This window comes from Martes martes (genome assembly GCF_963455335.1).
Source record: "Martes martes genome assembly, chromosome: 7".
Lineage (NCBI taxonomy): Eukaryota > Metazoa > Chordata > Mammalia > Carnivora > Mustelidae > Martes > Martes martes.
The window spans coordinates 115,004,879-115,026,318 of record NC_137894.1 but is presented as its reverse complement, the minus strand read 5'-3'; the positions used below and the strand labels follow the sequence as shown (position 1 = coordinate 115,026,318).

Here is a 21,440-nt window from a genome sequence, read left to right as displayed (position 1 = left end):
TTTTATTTGTCACAAACTGCTCATAAAACAAGCCTCTCATACTTGAATCTGCATGTGATTCCTTGGGGGTCTTGTTAAAAACACAGGTCCTGAGTCTAGGTGTGGCCTAAAGCTCTGTATTTCTGGAAAGCTCTCAGGTGGTGCAGAGGCGGCTGGTCTTCCACCCTTTGCCTACTTAGCAAGGCTAGGAATTAACCCATCAACACAAATAAAAACAGAAATAAAAAAAGCAAACATTATCTTTATTTAATAATCTTTGATATTTAAAATACAACTCATCGAACATCCACATTAACAATAGAATCCTCAGTGTTCAACAGTGCTTTGGAAGCCCGGCTTTTCTAAGGACCAGACAGGAAGACCTGTGTGTGTAGTAACTGCAACAGAACTTGGAGGGAGGGCACACACAGAGAGGGCTACGGAGCTGGGTCCTGAGCAAATGGCACAGCCACAGTGCACTGGTGTCATGGCCAAAAGACAATGCTTTTCAGGTGTTTTCTTTGTACTTGAATTTCAAATAGTTTATACAGAACAGTAATTTTTACAAAGTTATTTCTAGTAGTCCAGTGTTGTAGAAATTAATTTTTCACATTCAAATGTACATCTTTCTCTTTTAAAAAAATTCTTAAAAGTTCCTGGAGACATTCACCTTTGAACTATGCAAGAAGGTGAAGTGCTTCCTAAATGAATCAGGAATTTTTACATACATTTCACTATTGCTTCCCATTCCTTGTCTATGAATCCAGTCTTAATATATTTACTGATACACTATTGTTAAACATGCCAATTACTGTAAATTTAGAAATTATGTTACTAGTATTAATCCTCAAAATGCCAGAACATTTTGCAAAAATAAAAGCAAAGATTTTCTTCAAATAAAAAAAATCAAAATTCAAGAATTAAACAACTATGTCAATAATCTTTTCATTCATGAAAGTAAAACGGAACAAAACATTTTTGCTAATGTAAGACTTTAAAAAATACAAGCCAGTTTCTCTCTTTAGCAGAAGATGCTGGTTCATAAAGGGACCAGGAATAAAGGAAAGTTTTTCTTTTGAAAATATGAAAAATTATTGACACTGCTGAAATGTTTAGTTGATCCAATCTGTTTTTTCTTAATTAAGGTCACATATATATCTTCGTACTTGTTAGGGCCCAGATACAACTATTTACCTTTAGAGTGGTGGTCATTGGGCTTTCCAGTTGCACATAAAGTTTTAAATAGGAAGGCATCAATATTAATTATTGAGTTCTCTTGACAATTTAAAACATCGAGATTTATTTCAACTGGAGATATTTTAATTTCTATCACTATATTTTGCTTATGCACTGACTCAATCTTCTTTAAATTTGTGTGGGCCCAATAGGCCAATTTTAACACATTTAGTAAATCTTGGCACTGGCATGATACTATTTAAGAAGAGTATCAAACATGCAGACATTAAAAATGTGATTCAGGCTCTGACAGGAATAAAATTTACTTCATTCAACTTAATATTACATGAAAAACCACAGACTATTGGTAGTTTTGCCTATAATGACCCTCAACCAGTGTTGAACTTTTTTCATTAACTTTGGCATGAATAAAGTCTTAATTAAGAAAAATCAAGTTTTAAAGAAAAAAAAGCACCTCCTTAAATATTCTGTGAATTGTAAATTATTTGATCAAGATCTTAAAAGTTAAAATATAGTTTACCTGCAGCAATCTTTTCAATTTACATTACTGAAATATCTGTATGTGAATTACTGTAAAAGTGTTTATTGATTTTAGAGCAGAGGTTAACTACTGTTAATTTCTTTAAACTACTGTGAATTTTTAAAACATAAATAACTACTTATTATATTCATGACATCTCAAAATATGAAAATGGTGTTTCCAAAACTTGTTTAAATACTAGCATAACCACTGCATGTATTTTATCCTGGTAACGCAATTTATACATTAGAAAAATGATACCAGTAGTTTAAATATTAAACATTAAGGTGTTCCCAATTGGTAAAACAGAATGGAAATCTTTATCTAGAGTTCGGAGCAGGACAGCTATTGTGAATTTCATTGTTTCTGACTTTCTTGCAAGTTGCTTACAGTAGGTAACAGTTCCTGATGTGTGAACTATACCTTTGTATAACGAAGTTTTCTGATACTGTAATTATGAGCATTGGCATCTTTTCATACTGGCCAATCAATTAAGGAATGGAATCTAAATTAAGTTTAAGCCAATCCTAAAATCTGGCAGTTCTCTAGTCATTCTGGATCTGCCTGCCAAATGCAATATTCAAAAGAAACTAAACACATTCAAATGTATCCAGTGTGTGCTCAGCTCTGCTGCAGAGGAAAAAAAAAAATCCCTAAATGAAGGTCAACATGCCATATTTCCTTAAGTGCTTTAATAAAGGCGTGTAATATAAGAACTTTATAAACTCTAAGGTTAAAACTTTCAAATGCATATTTCTTTTCTCATTTTTATATTAGGTAAGTCACCCATTCGTATGAAAAGTTTAATGTATTTTTCCAATGGGATAAGGTAAAAACTAATATCCATGGAAAATAGGACAAGTATATTGGGTATAACTACAGAAATGTTCAATCTTAAAATATTTTGGTTTATAAATCTTGAGGGAGCAGTACTAACGCCAATGTCCCTTGCAATTCTAAAGTTTTATAACTCTTCTGAAACATTATCAATTCTCAAAAGAAAACTTTAGATTTTAAAGTAAAACAGTCTACTTTTGCAAGGGAAACTTCAGAAAACGTTATTTGGCACAAAATAATGACTAAAAAAATTTTGTCTCTATCCAAAAAAAAAACCTCTTTCATAATCATAAAAGGCATTTTTTCATCTCTTTTCACCTCAGCAATAAATCCTAGGTCAAAAAAATTTCCCTGATAAAATGTGTAGCCATACACTAGTCATGGCAACATATCATACTTTAATTTTCTATGTTGTTAGCTGAAATTTCCTAACCTTTAGCTTATGAATAAGTCAACATTCCAAAGGGCTTCAAAGGGGGTGGAGGATGAGGGATGGGGGAGTAAGTGACAGAATCCGAAATGTCCATTTCAGAGAGACATAGTTAATTTCCACCAAAATCATACCACTGTACTGACACAGCAAGAAACTTTCTGTGCATCCCAATTAAAGAATATTTATCAAAACTAAAGGCTTTCTTATTTACAGACCCATTAAGTACTGTGTGACTTCTGTAATTCTTAAGCTATTTAAACATGATGTGAGTGTCAAATCACAGTATAAATGTAAATGTACTTTTGTTAGTAGATTAATTTCATGTTCCAGATCATCATCTCTGGCAATAATACCTACTACAAGATATGCAGCAGAAGCAGCCATCTATGTTCCGTGACTCCACCATAAACAAGAGAGCTCTGGTCACAAGAGAGAATAAAATGAAGCTGCCGCTAAATTGAAAGCCCATCTTTGTCTCCCATACGTTCATGGTGGGTATTATTTGTGAAGTCTGACACAGAAGGAAACTTGCTTGCATACTGTGCTTCTCCTATTTTTCTCAACTGGAGAAAAGGAAATATCAAGGTGCAGGAGAAAAAGTCACAGCAGAGCTGTGACAGTCTAACATAATTGAGAAGACATTCATAAAACATCTGGAAAAGGATGTGCTCAACATTAAAAAAAATTCTCATTTATTCTCAAATACTTGTTGATTTCAGCATTTTGGAATGCACCAGAATCATGAACTAATGATCCCATCTTAGAGGGCTTAAAAAGCAAAACCTCCAGAAAGATTACCATCTTTCAAAAGAGCTGTAGAAAAGTAAGGAAAACCAAGTAGCAAAGAAACTGATTAGAGAAATAACATGAGAAAACATCCAAGGGCACGCTACATAATTGGAGGGAAAGCAGCGGATCTTTCTGGAACCGTTACTACTATCAACACAGAAAAGAGACACTGTCCTAAAAGGTTAACTTGGTTAATGAGAAAGAAAAGCAACTATGAGATGATGGAAAGTGAGTCAAACGACCTGAACAGAAAGGATGAGAAGAACATGTATGGAAAAGTTCTGTGGCAAGAGCTAATTAGTTGGTCTGCAAAAAGATCCAAGAAAAATGCCCTAATTTTAGACAAGTGAGATATTGCACACTCAGAAAGAAAAAGGAACATTTAGAAAACTATTTTAAATTTCTTTAATTGCTAAATGCCTCTTTGGCTAGTGTTTGGAGGATCACTATTTAGTCCCACGACTGGCACATTTTTCCACTTTCTCATCTTTTTGTTGCAAACCACCTAAAGTCTTATCTCCTCTGTTGAACATTGTTTGACACATTACTAAAATGGACCCTCTATGCTCTAACCACACAGAATAATAATGTTGGAAAATATGAATATCTAAATGATTTGTAAAAGGTATTATTTTTTCCCTTCTGTTTTGAAATTATTTCTAACAGTTTCTAAAGACATGGTCACGGCTGCCTGAAGCATGTCTTCTTCACTCATAGCATCTCCTGTTGGGAAAGAAAACAAGCATCTCTCTTAGACGTTTCTGGAAAATTCTCAAAGTCATCAAAAGGTAAGCTCTTAGAAAATACATTTGACTACTATAGCTTCCTTTTAAAATTTCTAATACTTAAATAAAGTAACATGCACTCTCTTACAATTTTATAAGTTTTGACAAATGCATAGAGCCGTATAACTACCATCACCACCAGATCCAGACCTGCTCTGCTGCTCTCCCAAATTTGCACATGCTGCCCCTTTGTGGTCAATCCCCATAATACATTTATTCTATATTTCAAAACAAGTGCATTATGCTAAATGAAAGATTAAACTTAGTTGTGTGTGTGTGTGTGTGTGTGTGTACATACATATACATAATTTGTTACCTAAATCTTGTTTTTAAACAATTTATATACAGGAAGTTGCAAGGATAGTTCAAAGGGTTCCTGTGTACATTTTGGCTCAATTTCACCCAGTAGTTAAATCCTAGGGAACTACAGCTTAACCCCAAACTTGGATATTGACATTGGTACAAAGTTGTGTGTAGTTCTATGCTATTTCGTCACATGTGTAGATTTGTGTAAGCACCAGCACCACAACCAGGACGGAGAACTGTTCAACTACCACAAAGATTTCTTTCCTGCTGTCCCTTCTGATTCACACCCACTTCTCTGCCCCCAACTTCCCTAACTGTAGGCAGCCACTAATTTGTTCTCCACCTCTACAAATTTGTCGTTTTTATTTTTTATTTTTTTTTGAAGATTTTATTAATTTATTTGACAGAGAGAGAGAGCACAAGCAGGGGGAGAGGCAGAGGAATAAGCAGACTCCCTGGCTGAGCAGGGAGCCCTATGCATGACTCAATCCCAGGACCCTGGGATCATGACCTGAGCTGAAGGCGGATGCTTAACCGACTGAACCACCCAGGTACCCCCAAATTTGTCATTTTTAGAATGCCACACAAATATAACCACACTGTAACAGATCTTTCCTGCACTTAGCATAGTGCCCTTGAGGCACAACCAAACTGCTCATGTATCAAGAGCTGGTTTCTTTTTAGTCCTGAGTAGTATTTCATAGATATACTACCATTTGTTTAACCTTCTCTGCCTTCCTGCAGAACATTTTGGTTGTCTCCAGATACTGATTATGAGAAATAAAACTGCTATGAACATTTGTGTACAGGTTTTTGCATGGACAGGTTAAGTGTTCATTTCTCTGAGATAAATGTCCAGGAGTGTAACTTCTGGGTTGTATGTGGTACAAGTTCAGTTTTTAAAGAAATGACAAACTATTTTCCAGAATGACTGTAACAGTTGAAAAACATAGAAATTTCACTTCCCTTTACTCTACCATTTATAATGTAATTGTCTTAAATATTTTCTACATATACACTAAAAACAAAATCAATATTCTAATTCTTGCTTCAATCATCCAACATAATTTAGAAAACTCAAAAGGAGAATATCTATTGCTTACCCATGTTTTTACTCTTACTACTATTCTTTTTTTCTTTCTCATGTTCCCAGATTAATTCTTATTATTTCTGTGTGGTTTTTTTTTTTTTAAGATTTCATTTATTTATTCGACAGAGATACAGCGAGAGAGGGAACACAAGCAGGGAGAGTAGGAGAGGGAGAAGCAGGCGCTGAGCAGGTAGCCCAACATGGGGCTCAATCCCAGGACCCTGGGATCATGACCTGAGCTGAAGGCAGACTCCTAATGACTGAGCCACCCAAGCGCCCCCATTATTTCTGTTTAGAAAACTTCCTTTAGCCATTATTTTAGGATGGGTCTACTAAGGAAAATTCTCTTAATTTTTCTCTTCATTCCTGAAGGAAATTTTCACTGGGAATTCTAGGGTTTCTTTTTTCTTTTCTTTTTTTTAAGATCTTATTTATTTGAGAAAGGGAGGGAGAGAAACTACCAGTGAGGGGGAGGGGCGGAGGGAGAGAGAGAAGCAGACTCCTCACCAAGTAGGGAGCCTGACTCAGGACTCAATCCCAGAAGTCCGGGATCATGACCTGAGCCAAAGGCATATGCTTAACCGACTAAGCCACCCAGGTACCCCTGGGTTTTTTCTTTCAAACACTTGAAAAAATGAAGGGCGCCTGGGTGGCTCAGTTGGTTAAGCATCTGACTCTTGATTTTGGCTCAGGTCAGGATCTCAGGGTCATGAGATCAGGCTCTGTGCTCAGTGGAGAAACTGCTTGAAGATTCTCTCTCTGTCTCTGCCTGCTCATGCATGCTTGAAGATTCTAAAATAAATAAATCTTAAAAAAAAAAAAAGTTGTGCCACTTCCTACTGATATCCATGATTTCAGGTGAGAAATGTGCTGTCATACAAATTGCTATAGGCAAGATGTTTCAAGTTGGTTTCAAGATTTTCCTCTTTTGTTCAGTTTTCAGAAGTTACACTATGATGTTCTGACATAAATTTCTTTGGGCTTAACTGTCAGAGCTTCACGCGGCTTCTTAATTCTGCAGTTGGTTTATAATTAATTATATTATATTATTATACTAATTAATTAATTAACTTATAATTATATACTTAACTTATAATTATATAATTAATTTATAATTAATTAACTTGTTGATTTATTTATTTATTAGGCAGGGAGGGGCAGAGAGAGAGGGAGGGAGGGAGGGAGAATCTTAAGCAGGCTTCACGCACAGTGTGGAGTCCAACATGGGGCTTGATCTTACATCCTGAGACCATGACCTGAGCCAAAATCAAGAGTCGGATGCTTAACCTAGTGAGCCACCCAGGTACCCTGATTCTGTAGTTTTAGATCTTTTGCCAAAGCTGGAGATTTTCAGCCATTATGTCTTCAAATATTTTTTCAGCCCCACCCTCCTCATCTCCTAGGATTCCCATGGCACATTAGATCTTCTACTATAGTCCTACAGGTTTTGTTAATTTTTTCCAGTCTAATTCTCGCTGTTGCTCAGAATGGGCAACAGTCCTCAAGTTCATGGATTCTCTCCTCTGTCCTTCCATTCACCTGTTGGATCCAACCACTGCACTTTCAAATTTCAGGTATTATTATTTTTCAGTTCTAAAATTTCCATTTAGTTCATCTTCTATTTCTTTCTTGAAGCTTTCTATTTCTTCATTTAAGCATGTTCATAATTGCTTAGTGTAGCATTTTTATGATGGCTGCTTTAAAAATCCTTGTGAGATTTATTCTGATACCAGTGTCATTTTGGTGATGGTATCTATGAACTGTCTTTTCTCAATCAAGTTGAATTTTCCCTGGCTCTTGGTATGGTAACACTTCTGATCACATCCTAAACATCTGTGGTGTTGCATTTTATAAGACTATGAGTCTTACTTAAATCTTCTCTTTTAGGAGGCTTCTTCTGACAAGTGTGGGAGAGGGGCACTGCCTGCTGCAGCCCGAGAGGGGGAGCGTGTGTGTGATCATTACTTCTGTGCCCATGTGGGGGTTCTGGCTCCCCACTGTACTCCACTGCTAGCTCCTTCACCGGAAGGGGCAGGAATGCCTCCTTACTGCCTCTCACCGACATTCTCGGTATGGCCTCTTTAGTGCCTCAAATCACTAACTCCAATTCTCCACTGGGCCTCTTTTGAAGCCAGCCAGGCAGGAAGCCAGAGGGACACCTCCATATTGTATTGGTGGGGGGAAGTCTAGGCTCCCTACGACCACGGACACCATGGGAAAGAGCCCCTTGTTGTCTCCTGGAGGGACCTAAAGTCCCAGCTTCCCACATGGCTTTCTCTGACACCACACTGGCCAGGGGAAGCAGGAGGTACACCTCGTTCCTGGCAGCTGGGATACCAGTCTACCCTCCTACTTGGTCTGTGTTGATGGGGTGGGGTGACAGTAAGGCCAGTTTATTTACCTAATCCTGTTTGGCTGGAATAGAGTATTTATTATCTCAAAGTTTTTACTTGCTAGGTAGTCCCTTTTGACCACACAGAATAGGCTTTATTACTTCATCCTTACTGTGGCTTCTTCAGCTCTAAGTGCAGAATATGTGAGACAAAAAGAAAATCCAGGCTACACACCACTGTGTCATTCCTCTGGTCCTTGAGCCTCCTATACAGCCTGTCTTCTCTCTGCCTTTCAGAATTTTCTTACGTTTGTTATAAATGTCCGTGGTTATTAGCTGTAAATAGCAGAATAGGGAAAAGCCCCAGTTCATTTCTTTTTATTGTGAAATAGTAGTCCACTGTTTGCAAGTACCACAGTTTGTGCATTCATTCACCACTGAAGGACCACAGTTAGGTAACTTCTAGTTTCTGACAATTAAAAATGAAGCTGCTGTGAACATTCACCTGCAAGTTTTTCTGGGAACTTATGTTTTCTTTTTTTTCTTGGTTACATACCTAGGAGTGGGGCCTACTGAATCATATGGTTAAGTGTACATTTAAATTTGTAAGAAAATACTAAACCGTTTTCCAAAGTTGCTGTACCATTTTATATTCCTACTAACAATGTACGGGTGTCTAGTTGCTCTGATCCTAGCCAGCATTTGGTACTCTCGATTTTTTTTTTTTTATTAAGCCATTCTTATAATAAGGTGTGTAATGGTATCTCTTTGTATTTTAATTTACATTTCCCTAATGATTATTAATAGTAACCATATTTTCATAGGCTTCTTTGTCAACCTTATGTTTGGTGAAGGATCTGTTCCAATCATTGCCCATCTGAATTTTCTTGGCCTTTGTCACATACAGTTGTTTTCTTACTCAACTTGTACTACAAATAATTGACCAAAGTTTAAGACCTATTAAACCAAGGCCTGATAAATAATTTTAGACTACACTTGGGCATTTTAGTTTTCCAGGGGGTAAAATGTATTCATCTTCCAACTACTAATATACATTATATCTGAGGAATTTTTGGAGAATTATTAATTACTCTAAATTGCAAGTGTTGTTTATAATTTTTTTAAAAGATTTTATTTATTTATTTGACAGAGAGACAGCGAGAGAGGGAACATGAGCAGGGGGAGTGGGAGAAGGAGAAGCAGGCTTCCCACTGAGCAGGGAGCCCAACGTGGAGCTCCATCCCAGGACCCTGGGATGATCCAACTTAAAGGCAGACACCTAATGACTGAACCACCCAGGTGCCTTGTTGTTCATAATTCTAAAGAAACATATTCATTGAGTACTCTAGTCTGCCTGCTTCTTAATCTAAGGATTTAGTAGATTATGAAATCATGCAAGAGTTTCAGTATATTAAAGAGGGGAGAAAAAAAGCCTGTAAAGCCAAGATCACAGGGAACCTGTGTCAAAGCATGGGCAGAGATGCATACCTGGATCACTGCCTGGTGCTCCTGAACTTGTGGTCGGCTTCTCACACGGCTGTGAAAGCTGTCCCGGGGGACCCTGCTGCTGCTGCTGCTGCTGCTGCTGCCTGAAACAGTCAAAAGTGAATGTACATTAAAAAAACAAACCTTAAGAATAAATATGCCATGAGAAAAAGTATTCACATGGAAAATATAAAGTTCCACAAAACAAGAGTCATTGTCACGAACTCCACAAAAGAATGCCAGGGCAATGAGTCCGATTTATGTTACTTGAAAGTATCACAGTGCCGGTCCTAGGAAACCTAGATACAAAATCTGAATTATCAAATTAATAGGTAAAGATTTTCACCACAAAATAACACATCAACATAAGCATTTGCTGGTAGCTATTCTTATGCAAACATGTTGGTTTACAGATCCTTAATATTGTTGAAGTCACTAAAAATAAGCACCTTTGAGAATATAAAGCATCCCAACTACCATGCAAGTTAGCATGATCTTTCCATGGCCAGCTCCTCCTTGTCCTCTAGCTCTGACCTTCAGCATGTCCTCCGAGAGACCTTTCCTGACTAGCCACCTGCAGCAGCCTCCAAGTACTCTCATTATCTCATCGCTGCTCCCTTTCAATTTCTGGCATCAACTTATTACCATCTGATACTCTGTGTCTCCCTCTTTCGAGCATCAGCTAACAAGAGCACAAACTTTATCTTGTTTCCCAAGTGCCTAAAATAGTGCCTGTCACGTTAGCAGGCATTCGCCAAATACTTGCTCAATAAAAGAATGTAACTTTAAGATGCATGATCAAGTTTCAGTACCATTTATTGCATTAAAATAAATTTTCCCTGTATTTTTTCAGACGGAAAAACAACATCAGAAAAATCCACATTTTAAAACTTTTAACACGATGGTTATGATCTAAATATGTAGGACAGGGGTTCCTGGGTGGCTCAGTGGGTTAAAGCCTCTGCCTTCAGCTCAGGTCATGGTCCCAAGGTCTTGGGATCAAGCCCCATATCAAGCTCTCTGCTCAGCGGGGGGCCTGCTTCCTCCTCTCTCTGCCTGCCTCTCTGCCTACTTATGATCTCTGTCAGTCAAATAAATAAATAAAATCTTAAAAATAAATAAATAAATAAATATGTAGGACAGTGTCCTTGTATGTAAAAAAAATACATACTGAAGTACTGAGATGTAATGGGAGATCATGTCTGCAAGTTATGCTCAAATCCCTCAGAAATGTCAACAATTGGGGAATTTGGGCAAAGGGTATAAAGGAGTTCTGTTAACTATTTCTGCTTTTACATAAATTTCAAATTATTTCACATCATATGCAGATATATGTTGAAAATTAGATGAACCTTATAAAGAGCTGATACTCTGAGAAGCCATAGCTTTAAAAAAACATGTTTAGAAGGATTTGTAAAGGAACCAGTATTTTAAATTTACCAGTAACATTATTCATAGAATAGCACACTTTTTTCTCCTTAGAGTCTCAATCTTCTGTTTTAAATATGAGTAACAAAAAAACCCAAGTATACCGATATTTGTCTCAGTTTATTCTCAGGCACGCGGGGCTAATGATGCATCAGATGGCGGGACGCTCCCACCAGCATACCCCGAGTTTGGGATGTGCACCAGACAGGCTGCGAGGTGGGAGGAAAATCTTGGCCCATCAGCTCTCTCTCCGTGCCCTTTCCCCCTTCAATCAAGACAATATGTCAGAACACAGGAGCGTGGCAGGTGAGGCAGTGACCTTAAGAGGGATAACCTTTATTCTACTTTAAATTTACGAAAAGTGAGAAGTAAATGAGTTGCCAACCTTGAAACAATTTTGACACTTTCATATTTGATGACACAGTAATATGCAACACGTTTGAACAGCAAAGCGGCATCATTTTCACTGTGGCTTTGAATGTGGCCTCAGAATCGGAGGCTAGAAAGCTAAAAACATCATCTTACATCTCTGTACAGCTAGGATTCTGGTTATCAATTAAGCACTCGCAGAAATGAGACACAACCATCCTCCTGCTGCTTTGGCTGTTCTCTGCTGGCAAGTCAAGTCAAGAAGCTGCCGTGCCAGGATTCTGCTTCATGCCAGCTGCAGTGGGGGCCAGACTTTGTGTTTCCATGTCTAGGCAACTGTGGTGGCAGCTTCCTGATCCTAGGATGACAGCCATAGTAGTGTGTTCTTCAACTCCATATATCCCAATTCCCCATGATGCCAACTGGGGCAGTGGACACAGCTCTTCAAACAAGCTGGTCTTTGGAATTCTGGAAGCCTGGCCTAAAGACTGTACCTTCAGCTCTTCCTAAGACTGGGTAAATGCTGAGTTTCCGTACTAAGTATTTTCCTGCTTAAAATACCTCTACTAGCTTGTTTCTTAAACTGAATCCTGTTATGCCATGCCACTGGGCACTGAGCTCAAGTGTTAAACAATGAAAAAAATCACAGCAATCCATGACCATGAAGACAATGCCAGTAATTCCCTCTTTGTTGGGAAATGCTTTTTTAGTAACAGAGGAAAGAATCTGTATCATTTCAGAGCTACACATGGAGAAGAATTAAAAATTCGTGGGAACTAAGATATTTGTGGAATACTTTACAGTTTACACAATAGTTTTACACACATTGTCTAATTTGACACTCAATTTGTGAGTTTTTAAGGTAGGTTTTATAGCGACATTGCTGATATATAGTAAGAGTTTTACTTGGGGTTTAGTAATAGGTAATGGGTTTAGAGATTACTACTGGAAAATATATCTTGGCTATGAACATATTACTTAATATTCATTAACAATGACTTTGTTGGTTTTTTTTTTTTTTTTAAGATTTATTTCAGTGAGAGGGAGAGAAGCAGACTCCCTGCTGAGCGGGGAGCCCAGTGCAGCGCTGGATCTCACAACCCTGAGATCATGACCTCAGCAGAAATCAAAAGAGTTGGACACTTAGCCAACTGAGCCACCCAGGTGTCCCCATTGACTATGACTTTGTAACAAGTAGGTTTTTAAACAGTATTTTTATGCTTGATGCATGAATACTGTGGTTACTACATTAGGCACGAAGCTTCAAATACTGTATAGGGGAAAAAACCTATTTGAATGAATAATAAACCCTTTGAATGGAAAAAAAAAACCCTTATTTTGAATTTAAAATTTGTTTGAATAACAAGTTAGCACCAGGGCCCATTTAGAGAGGGTCAGAAGGAACAAAGAGTTAGCTCAATAACCTTAGAGATCAGTTCCCAAAGACTGAAGCTTGTAGTCTAAGTAATCAGGAATTCTAGTGAAAGGCCTAATATTAGAGACTAATATTGTTTCTCCGCTCCTTTACTAATGAGTCTTACAAGATTCTGAATGCTAGACAATGCTGAAAAGAAACATCAAGAAGTCAGCTCTTAACTCTTCTCAGCAACATGTGACTGTAAAATATTCTCTAGTTCTCCTTAAGTTCCCAGCAGTATTTTCAAGGTCAGACCAGGAGGCAGATGATGAAACTGAAGCTGGAAACCATCACTACACATCTTCCTCCCCAGTCAACTATCCTCCAACCCGGAAGGAGCTGCACTGACACTCAAACATTTTAAATCCTCTCTACGATAAAGATGAAATGTATTAAAGTTCTACATTTTCAACCCGCCAACTGCCACAAAAAAAAAAAAAATTTAAAAAACTAAAAAAAAAAAAAAAAATTTTTAAATAAAAAAGGGATTTGTTTTTTAAAGTATAAAAAATTTTCTTTTTCTTACGTCTACTTGTGAATTTTTTAGTTTTGCTATAAAGTATATCTGTTTGGGGCACCTGGGTGGCTCAGTGGGTTAAGCCTCTGCCTTCAGCTTAGGTCATGGTCTCAGGGTTCTGGGATCACGCCCATCGAGCTCTCTGCTCAGCAAGGAGCCTGCTTCCCCCTCTTTCTGCCTGCCTCTCTGCCTACTTGTGATCTCTGTCAAATAAATAAATAAAATCTTTTAAAAAAAATAAAGTATATCTGTTTGGACCAATTTAATCTGGCAAAAAATGGAATGTGAAATAAGCATGATAGAAGTATTATTTGGGAACGTTCTGGAAAGCAGTTTAGAAATCTATACCAAGACCTTAAAAAAAAGTTTCTGTCCTTTGACCCAAAAATCTCAGAATAACTGGAAGAAATGATGAGAGGTTTGAGCCACAGGGTTAGTACAAACATTATTCATTGCACTATTAATTGTAATAGTAAAAGTCAAAGGTTCACATATAAATTATGACATATACATTCATTTTATGAAATATCACACAGCCTATTATAAAGACTATTTACTATTATGGGAAAATGGATGTAACTAACATACAACATACATGTGTATGACTAGAAGAGAATGTGTCAAAATACTAACATTAATTTTTAAAGGCTAGGATTGTTTTCCTTTAATTTTGATAGGTCTTAAATTTTCTAGAATATTGGTTTTTATCTAATTAAACAGTTTGGAGTTTTGGTTTTTTTTTAAAGATTTTATAAATAATATACATACCCAATGTGGGGCTCAAACTTAACTCCAAGGTGAAGAGTCACCTGCTTCACTGACTAAGCCAGACAGGCGCCCCTTATTTTTAACACTAACTAGATGTTTAATGATATTGTAGAATTACCAATAATTATCATGTGGTAATTATTAATATTATAGTGCGACAATAACATTTCACTATATTCCCAAAAAAAAATGGATGAAAGGATAAAATAATTTAGATGTCACAAAATAATTCCAGCTAGGTGGTAGGAGAGGGGAAAGCAGGGGAGATGGGGGCACAGAAAACTACACTGGCCATGTGCTGACATTGGTTAAAGCTGGGCAACGTTAGGTAAACAGGGGTTCATTATGCTGGTTTCTCTACTTTTATAGATATCTGAAGTTTATCAAAATTAAAAAGTAAGAAAATTAAAAATTTGAAGGGAAGTGAAGCACTAATAAGCACTATTCTGAAATTTTATATAATTAAATCCATTAATCTATCACTGAATAAAGACTAGAAATATCTCACATTAAGAGGATGTCAGCTGATCAGAACTTTCCTTCATATACTTCTGAGCTGTGACTTAAAAAAACAAACAAACAGAAAACAAGGTAAATATTATCTTCATTACACCATCAAATGTAAAATGTGCCAATATTTTAGATTCCTCTAATACTGCCAATTATGACTGTGAGATGCTTACTTGCAGAGATGTTGAAATGTGAAAATATGTACATCTCAGAATTGATGAAACACAGTGAACAGGCCAGATTCAGCCACTGGCCTTCTGGTTTCGGATCTGGGATCAGAGGATCTGAGTATCTATCTGTGTAACCTTTACTTTACTGTGTAACCTTTAAAATAAAGTTTTATCCTTAAAAGAAGAAAAAGGGAAGACAACTTGTGCATGGTAATTACTGAGGAGGATGACATTTTTATTTTCTAATTTGAGAGCACTTAAGCAGTTGGGTTTTGGGAGCTGATGATTCAGATTTACGGTTTGCCCCCATGTCCCTATGCCAATAGGCCTGCAATAACCCCTCAAGTGACCATCAGAACAATGAATCACCACCTCTATCTGAGATGCGAGTGCGCTTCCTGACCACAATGCTGTTTTTCCTGCTAAGTGACAGAAGAACTTTGCAGGGTTGGTCAGATAACCAAGAATAATATCCAGAGGATCACCAGGCACTGTTCTTGCTTTGGTCCATTTTATTTTGATGACTGAAGTTTAACTGGGTTTCCTTCACCTTATTTCATATAAACTTAATTGGTATCAAGGCAAAGGTTTTCCCTAAAACTACTTATCATTTCAGTTCATTCATCATAAATTAAAAAAAAAAAAAATACACTCAGATATTCACAGGGTTCAGGGGGTAACCAATCTTTCAAAAGGCGAGAATCCTAAATAAAATAGTTTAAACCAAAGCTCTACACGTATAAACTGTAGACACAACAGACAAAGTACACATTAAATATACAATTTTAATATTGTACCAACTACTTTACTTTTCAAAGTAGGCTTCTCTTCTCTTCCGGAGCTCTTCTGAAGTAAGATGTGTATCTGAGGTGGGTGGAGTATCTTGAGATATGCTTCTGGAACTACCTGAAAACAAAAGAAAACAGAATAAAAAACTAAATTTTTTTAAAAGATTAAAAACTAAAAAATTTTTTTAAAAGATTCTGTTTATTTGAGAAAGAGAGAGAGAGAATGAGAGAGAAAGAGAGCACGAGAAGGGGGAGGGTCAGAGGGAGAAGTAGACTCCCTGCTGAGCAGGGAGCTGATGCGGGACTCCATCCCAGGACCCCAGGATCAAGACCTGAGCCAAAGGCAGTCAGTTAACCAACTGAGCCAGCCAGGCGCCCCCTTTATTTACCAATTTAAGCAACCCTATGTTTATACTTATTTGAGCAAGTTTTTGAAGTTTTCCTCTTAAAAATATTGTGCTACTATTCTATAAATATAAGAAAGGCTCTGAAACTTTCAAGGACAAATCTGAATAAGGCAGTTCATATATAATCCATGTCCACACCCATCTGTGGCATAGCGGATGTGAGGATGTAAGTCCAACAGCCAGCCTGGAAGGAAGAGCCATTAACATCACACGTGTGTGCCCTCTTTAACTTATTAGAAATGAATGGGCTCTTTCAACTATAAACAACTTAAAGTGGTTGACTGGAAACCCATTCTCTGTATTCCTCTAATCTAAAATACTCGCATGCTATATATACCAAGTCAAGGAAGTGTGTGTCCCTGTTCTCACTTAGTAACTGCACCAAGCACAGATCCTGCTCAGATGGTGAAATAAAGCAGGAAGAAAGGTGAAGATCCCCAAAATACCTAAAATTATAAAAGCTGCTGTCTGTTCATTGTTGGGCTAATCGAGCAGGGCTCTACTAATCAAAAATGGGATTACACACACATGAAGCACTCCAAGATGTGCCAGGAGGCAGGAGAATTCAGGATAGAAAGGATAATTTTCATAGTAACATAACTTCAATTTTGTTTAGATATTTAAGAAATTCCATTGAGTAATCTCATTAAGCAGAAGGCAAATTCACATTAATTAGATGAAAACAAAACAGCCGAAAAAAAACCCACGCATACCTTTCAGGAAGCCTCTCTGAGCTATATCCCAGACAATTCCCTCTGCCTGGACTCCCTCAGGGATACATCTTCATTCTCCTTATGTCACTGTCAAGGTGGGCCCATCCAAGTGGGCTTAAGTTGTTAAGCTGCACAGCCACTAAGTTAGACTTTTTAAATATTTTCTGCCCAGGCCTTCCTTTGTATCCAACAGCATACATTTACAGAACAGCTGGTCTGGGAAGGGCCTCCCTGCATTTTGCCCAAAAAGATTAAGCTCCATTTATTGTTGTGCTAGTACAGTATTATAACCAAATGGAAAAACCAGCATAAAAACATAACTAGTCCTAATATAATTTAGGTTGTAAAAAGTTACTTATATTATAAGAAAGCTAAAAGAATAGCTGGCTGTATGTACATAGTTACTGCTCCTGTAGTAATTGTTAAAGAACTTTTACCAACAGTACGTTTACTACCAGGGGAACAAAGAATGATCTGAATCAGCCCTTCAACAACAAATGAAGTACACATCCAAACATCGCGACCTTGCATACTGAGCTGAATAGCCCTGCGGAGATCTGCTTCTTCATCTTCCATGTCAATTTCTTGGCGACTTAGTGCCAAAGCCCTCTGCAAATCTTCCTCATCTTCGTCCAACATGGCCGACCCGTCATTTGCTTCTAAGACTCGTTCCAGATCTGTTTTCTGGACTCTGAAGAACAAAAACAGATAGTAACTGCAGATCAGTCTTCTGTTTTGGATGAAACATAGAGACACTTACAAATGAAAAATATTTTTAAATAATTTTTTTAAGATTTTATTTTTAAGTAATCTCTACACCCAACATGGGGCTCACACTTACATTTGTTTTTTTTAAGTAATCTCTACATCCAATGTGGGGCTTAAACTCACAACCCCGAGATTGAGAGTTATATGATCCACGGACTGAGCCAGCCAGTTGCCCCCAAAGAGTCTATGTAAGTCAAGAATTACACATTTTCTGGCAGAGCATCTCATAATATAAAGATCATGCTGGGGCGCCTGGGTGGCTCAGTGGGTTAAGTCTCTGCCTTTGGCTCGGGTCATGGTCTCAGGGTCCTGGGATTGAGCCCTGCAGTGGGCTCTCTGCTCGGCGTGGGGCCTGCTTCCCTCTCTCTCTCTGCCTGCCTCTCTGCCTGCTTGTGATCCCTCTCTGTCAAATAAATAAATAAATAAAAATCTTTAAAAAAAGAAAAAAAGATCGTGCTGTGATTTGGATCTAAGCTAATTAAGTAATTCAAAGAACTGATTCAAGTTTGAACCAAAAAACTTCACTAAAAATATAACAAGTCTAAAAAGAAAAAAATCACCAACAATAAAAGGACCACACACCCGAAGTAAGCATGAAAATGTAATTCTAGGGGGTCTCTGGCTGACTTAGTACAGCATGCAGCTCTTGATCTCGGCCTTGTGAGTACAAGCCTCATCCTGGATATAGAGATTACTTAAAAAAACAAAATCTTTAAAGAAAAATAAAGAAAATGTAATTCTTGTGATGAAATACTATCATATACTCCATACTGTAGGTTTAATTTTACCTCTGTTCTTTCAGTTGTGCTAATTCTTCTCCGATAAGTTTTGGTCTCTGCATCTGTTGGACCCTGATCATCTGTAGAAGTTGGTCAGCTTCACAATCTGGCAGATCACCCTTAACAACAAATATAGAATAACCTAAAAAAAAGGCAAAAATACACTAAAACAGCTAGTAAGAGATTAAAAATAGGTTTAAAATGACAGCAGATGGAAAGGCAGCACAGTAGAGTGGAAAGAATACAAACTGAAGGGTGGGGAAGACGTGGGTTCAAATAATGGTTCTTACACTTACTGGCAGGGTGATCTTGGACAAACTACTGAAAGTTTCTAAGCCCCACTTTCTTCATCTGCAAGATGGGAATAGCCATCTCATAGAGCGACTGTGAGGAATAAATGAAATGTCTGCAAAGGACCCTACCAAGAGAATGTGTGCCCAAGGAGACTACTCACTAAATGCTAACAGAAAGGCAGGTAAAGGAGTGGGGAAGAGCAAGGAATTTGGAATCAGATGGCCAGGGTTTTGGTCCTAGCTCTTCCAGTTCCAAGACTGAGCATGGTCTTTGGTGAATCAGTGTACCCTGCTACATCTCAGTTTTTGCCATTGTTAAACTAATGATACTGGTACCTTCCTCAGAGGGCTGTTGTAAGGATACAGCCAGATAATGTGTGTAATAATGTGAAATATGGGTAAAATGAATCATGTAGAAAAAGCCGACCCCCCACCCTGATGCACACCTACACACGCACACACTCACGGGCACACGCACACACAACCCCCTCCTTGCTGAAAACAGGAGCTGAGAAAACAAGGCTCAAAACCCAGTCAAGGTGTTGCTGATGTGGTTCATATTTTGATGTAGAAATCACTTAAGAATGACGAAAGGAGTTCAAGTTGAGAGAAAACCGCAAGTCAGACTCTAAAAATCTCCTGTGGAAAAGGAGGATCACAGATAAATGCAAAAGAGCAGGAGGGAGAGTTTACTCCAGGGTCAGGTGTTTTATTTTAGCTTTTTAATTAATGAATGAATTAATTGATTAATTTTTTAGGGTCAGGTATTTTAAAGGAGCTAGAGTTTTCAGCAAAGGACAGTGGCCCAAGAGGGGCAAGGAGAAGCAGGAAGATTACCCACCCCCAACCCTTAGCCATGGGGTCTGTGGGGTCTGGAAGGAAAAAAAGCCACACTTAGTGGGGCTGCTAAGGAAGCAGCATCCTCAGGTGAGGGCAAAGTATCAGTGAAAATTCTGCCTGGATGGTGTAATCCAAATCACAGATTAAGGTTCACCAAGATGATTTCACTGCCATAAAGTTCTTTTTATACTTAAACCTAATAGAGCTAGTTTTATTTAGCTACTTCGAAAGATAACATTGTAAAAATTTCAGTCTTTATTTACCTTCCTGTTGTAATTGAGCCAAGAAAAGTGCAAGGTATGTGTCTGATATTAATTCTGGACCCGTCAAGAGAGAATTCAAGTTGAACCACTGGAAAAAAAATTGTAAATATTTAAGTTAATGTACATTATAAGTAATAAGGAAGTTCCACGTGTTAAGAATATAACATGTCTAAACTTATTAAGACTATCTAAATACTGAAAACATTGTCAAACCAAGATTTTTTAAAAGTAATAATGAGATTTTTAAGAACTGAGATAAGCATTGCAGATTTATCAATATTAAATGCCTTTAAAAAATGTTTAAAAATAGAATTTTGCTTTAAGTCATAAATTTTAAATCTCCCACCCCCAAAAAGAGTATAGAAACTAAGTCAGTACTTTAAAGTATCTTTATTGATAGGTATAATTGAATCTTTTTTCAAAGTATCGGCCCAACAAAATCCTTATCACATTATACTGAAGAAAAATAAACTACACAAAATTTTCCCACTGCTGATAATTTTGGTCAAAAGATTTCAGGGGTGCCTGGGTGGCTCAGTCAGTTAAGTGTCTGACTCTTGGTCTCAGCTCAGGTAATGATCTCAGGGCTATGAGATGGAGCCCCATGTTCGGCTCCAGGTTCAATGCAGACTCTACTCAAGGATTCTCTCTCCCCCCTGCCCCTCTTCCTGCTCCTGCACACGCTCTCCCCCCCTTTCTCAAATAAATAAAATTTAAAAAGATTTCAATTGTGAGAAAACTAGACATTCCAGGAAGAGAATTCATAATCGCCAATTATCTTACAAACATCACTAAGCCACTATCACATGTAATTAAGATCATTTAGTCACTACTTCACAGGACTCCTAATTTAACCCACAAGATCCAGAAGTTTCAAAAATTACTCAGCATCATGACCTACTACGTTTCCTTGATTTTGACAGATACAATGCTTTTCCAGTCATTCATTTTGCCAAAGACAACATGCCAATGGCCAACAGACACATGAAAAGATGCTCAACGTCACTTTTCATCACAGAAATGCATATCAAAACTACCATGAGATATCAGCTGTCAGAATGGCTAAAATCAAACACATAAGAAACAACAAGTGTTGGCAAGGATGAGGTGAAAGAGGAACCCTTGCGTGGGAATGCAAGCTGGTGCAGCCACTGTGGAAAACAGTATGGAGGTTCCTCAAAAAATTAAAAATAGAACTACCCTACAATCCAGTAATTCCACTACTGGATATTTACCCAAAGAATACCAAACACTACTTTGAAAAGATATATGCACCTCTATGTTTACTGCAGCATTATTTACAAGAGACAAATTATGGAAGCAGCCCAAGTGTCCACCGACAGATGAATGGCTGAAGATAGAAGATAGATACACACACACACACACACACACACCCCTGGGATATTACTCAGCCATAAAAAAAAGAATGAAATCTTGGGGCACCTGGGGGGCTCAGCTGGATAAGCCTCCGACTGTTGATTTTGGCTCAGGTCATGATCTGGAGGTCAAGAGGTCAAGCCCTAAGTCTAGCTCTGTGCTTAGATCAGAGTCTGCTTAAGACTCTCTCTCCCGGGACGCCTGGGTGGCTCAGTTGGTTAAGCAGCTGCCTTCGGCTCAGGTCATGATCCCAGCATCCTGGGATCGAGTCCCACATCAG

The 21,440-nt window shown here is 37.8% G+C and overlaps 1 protein-coding gene across 6 annotated transcripts in view; it reads right to left on the bottom strand.

Moving 5' to 3' along the window:
- Positions 1-221: 221 nt before the first annotated feature.
- The window catches only part of ATXN3 (ataxin 3), a 35,808-nt gene continuing 14,589 nt past the window's right edge, over positions 222-21,440 (bottom strand). For all 6 annotated transcript variants that reach the window (XM_080808256.1, XM_080808258.1, XM_080808259.1 and 3 more), the window contains 6 exons: positions 19,784-19,871; positions 18,397-18,529; positions 17,365-17,531; positions 15,742-15,838; positions 9,757-9,857; positions 222-4,478 (listed from right to left, as the gene is read on the bottom strand). In XM_080808256.1, coding sequence (XP_080664382.1) covers positions 4,384-4,478; positions 9,757-9,857; positions 15,742-15,838; positions 17,365-17,531; positions 18,397-18,529; positions 19,784-19,871 — 681 coding nt within the window. In that variant the 3' untranslated portion in view covers positions 222-4,383. The remainder of the gene's footprint in view (positions 4,479-9,756; positions 9,858-15,741; positions 15,839-17,364; positions 17,532-18,396; positions 18,530-19,783; positions 19,872-21,440) is intronic.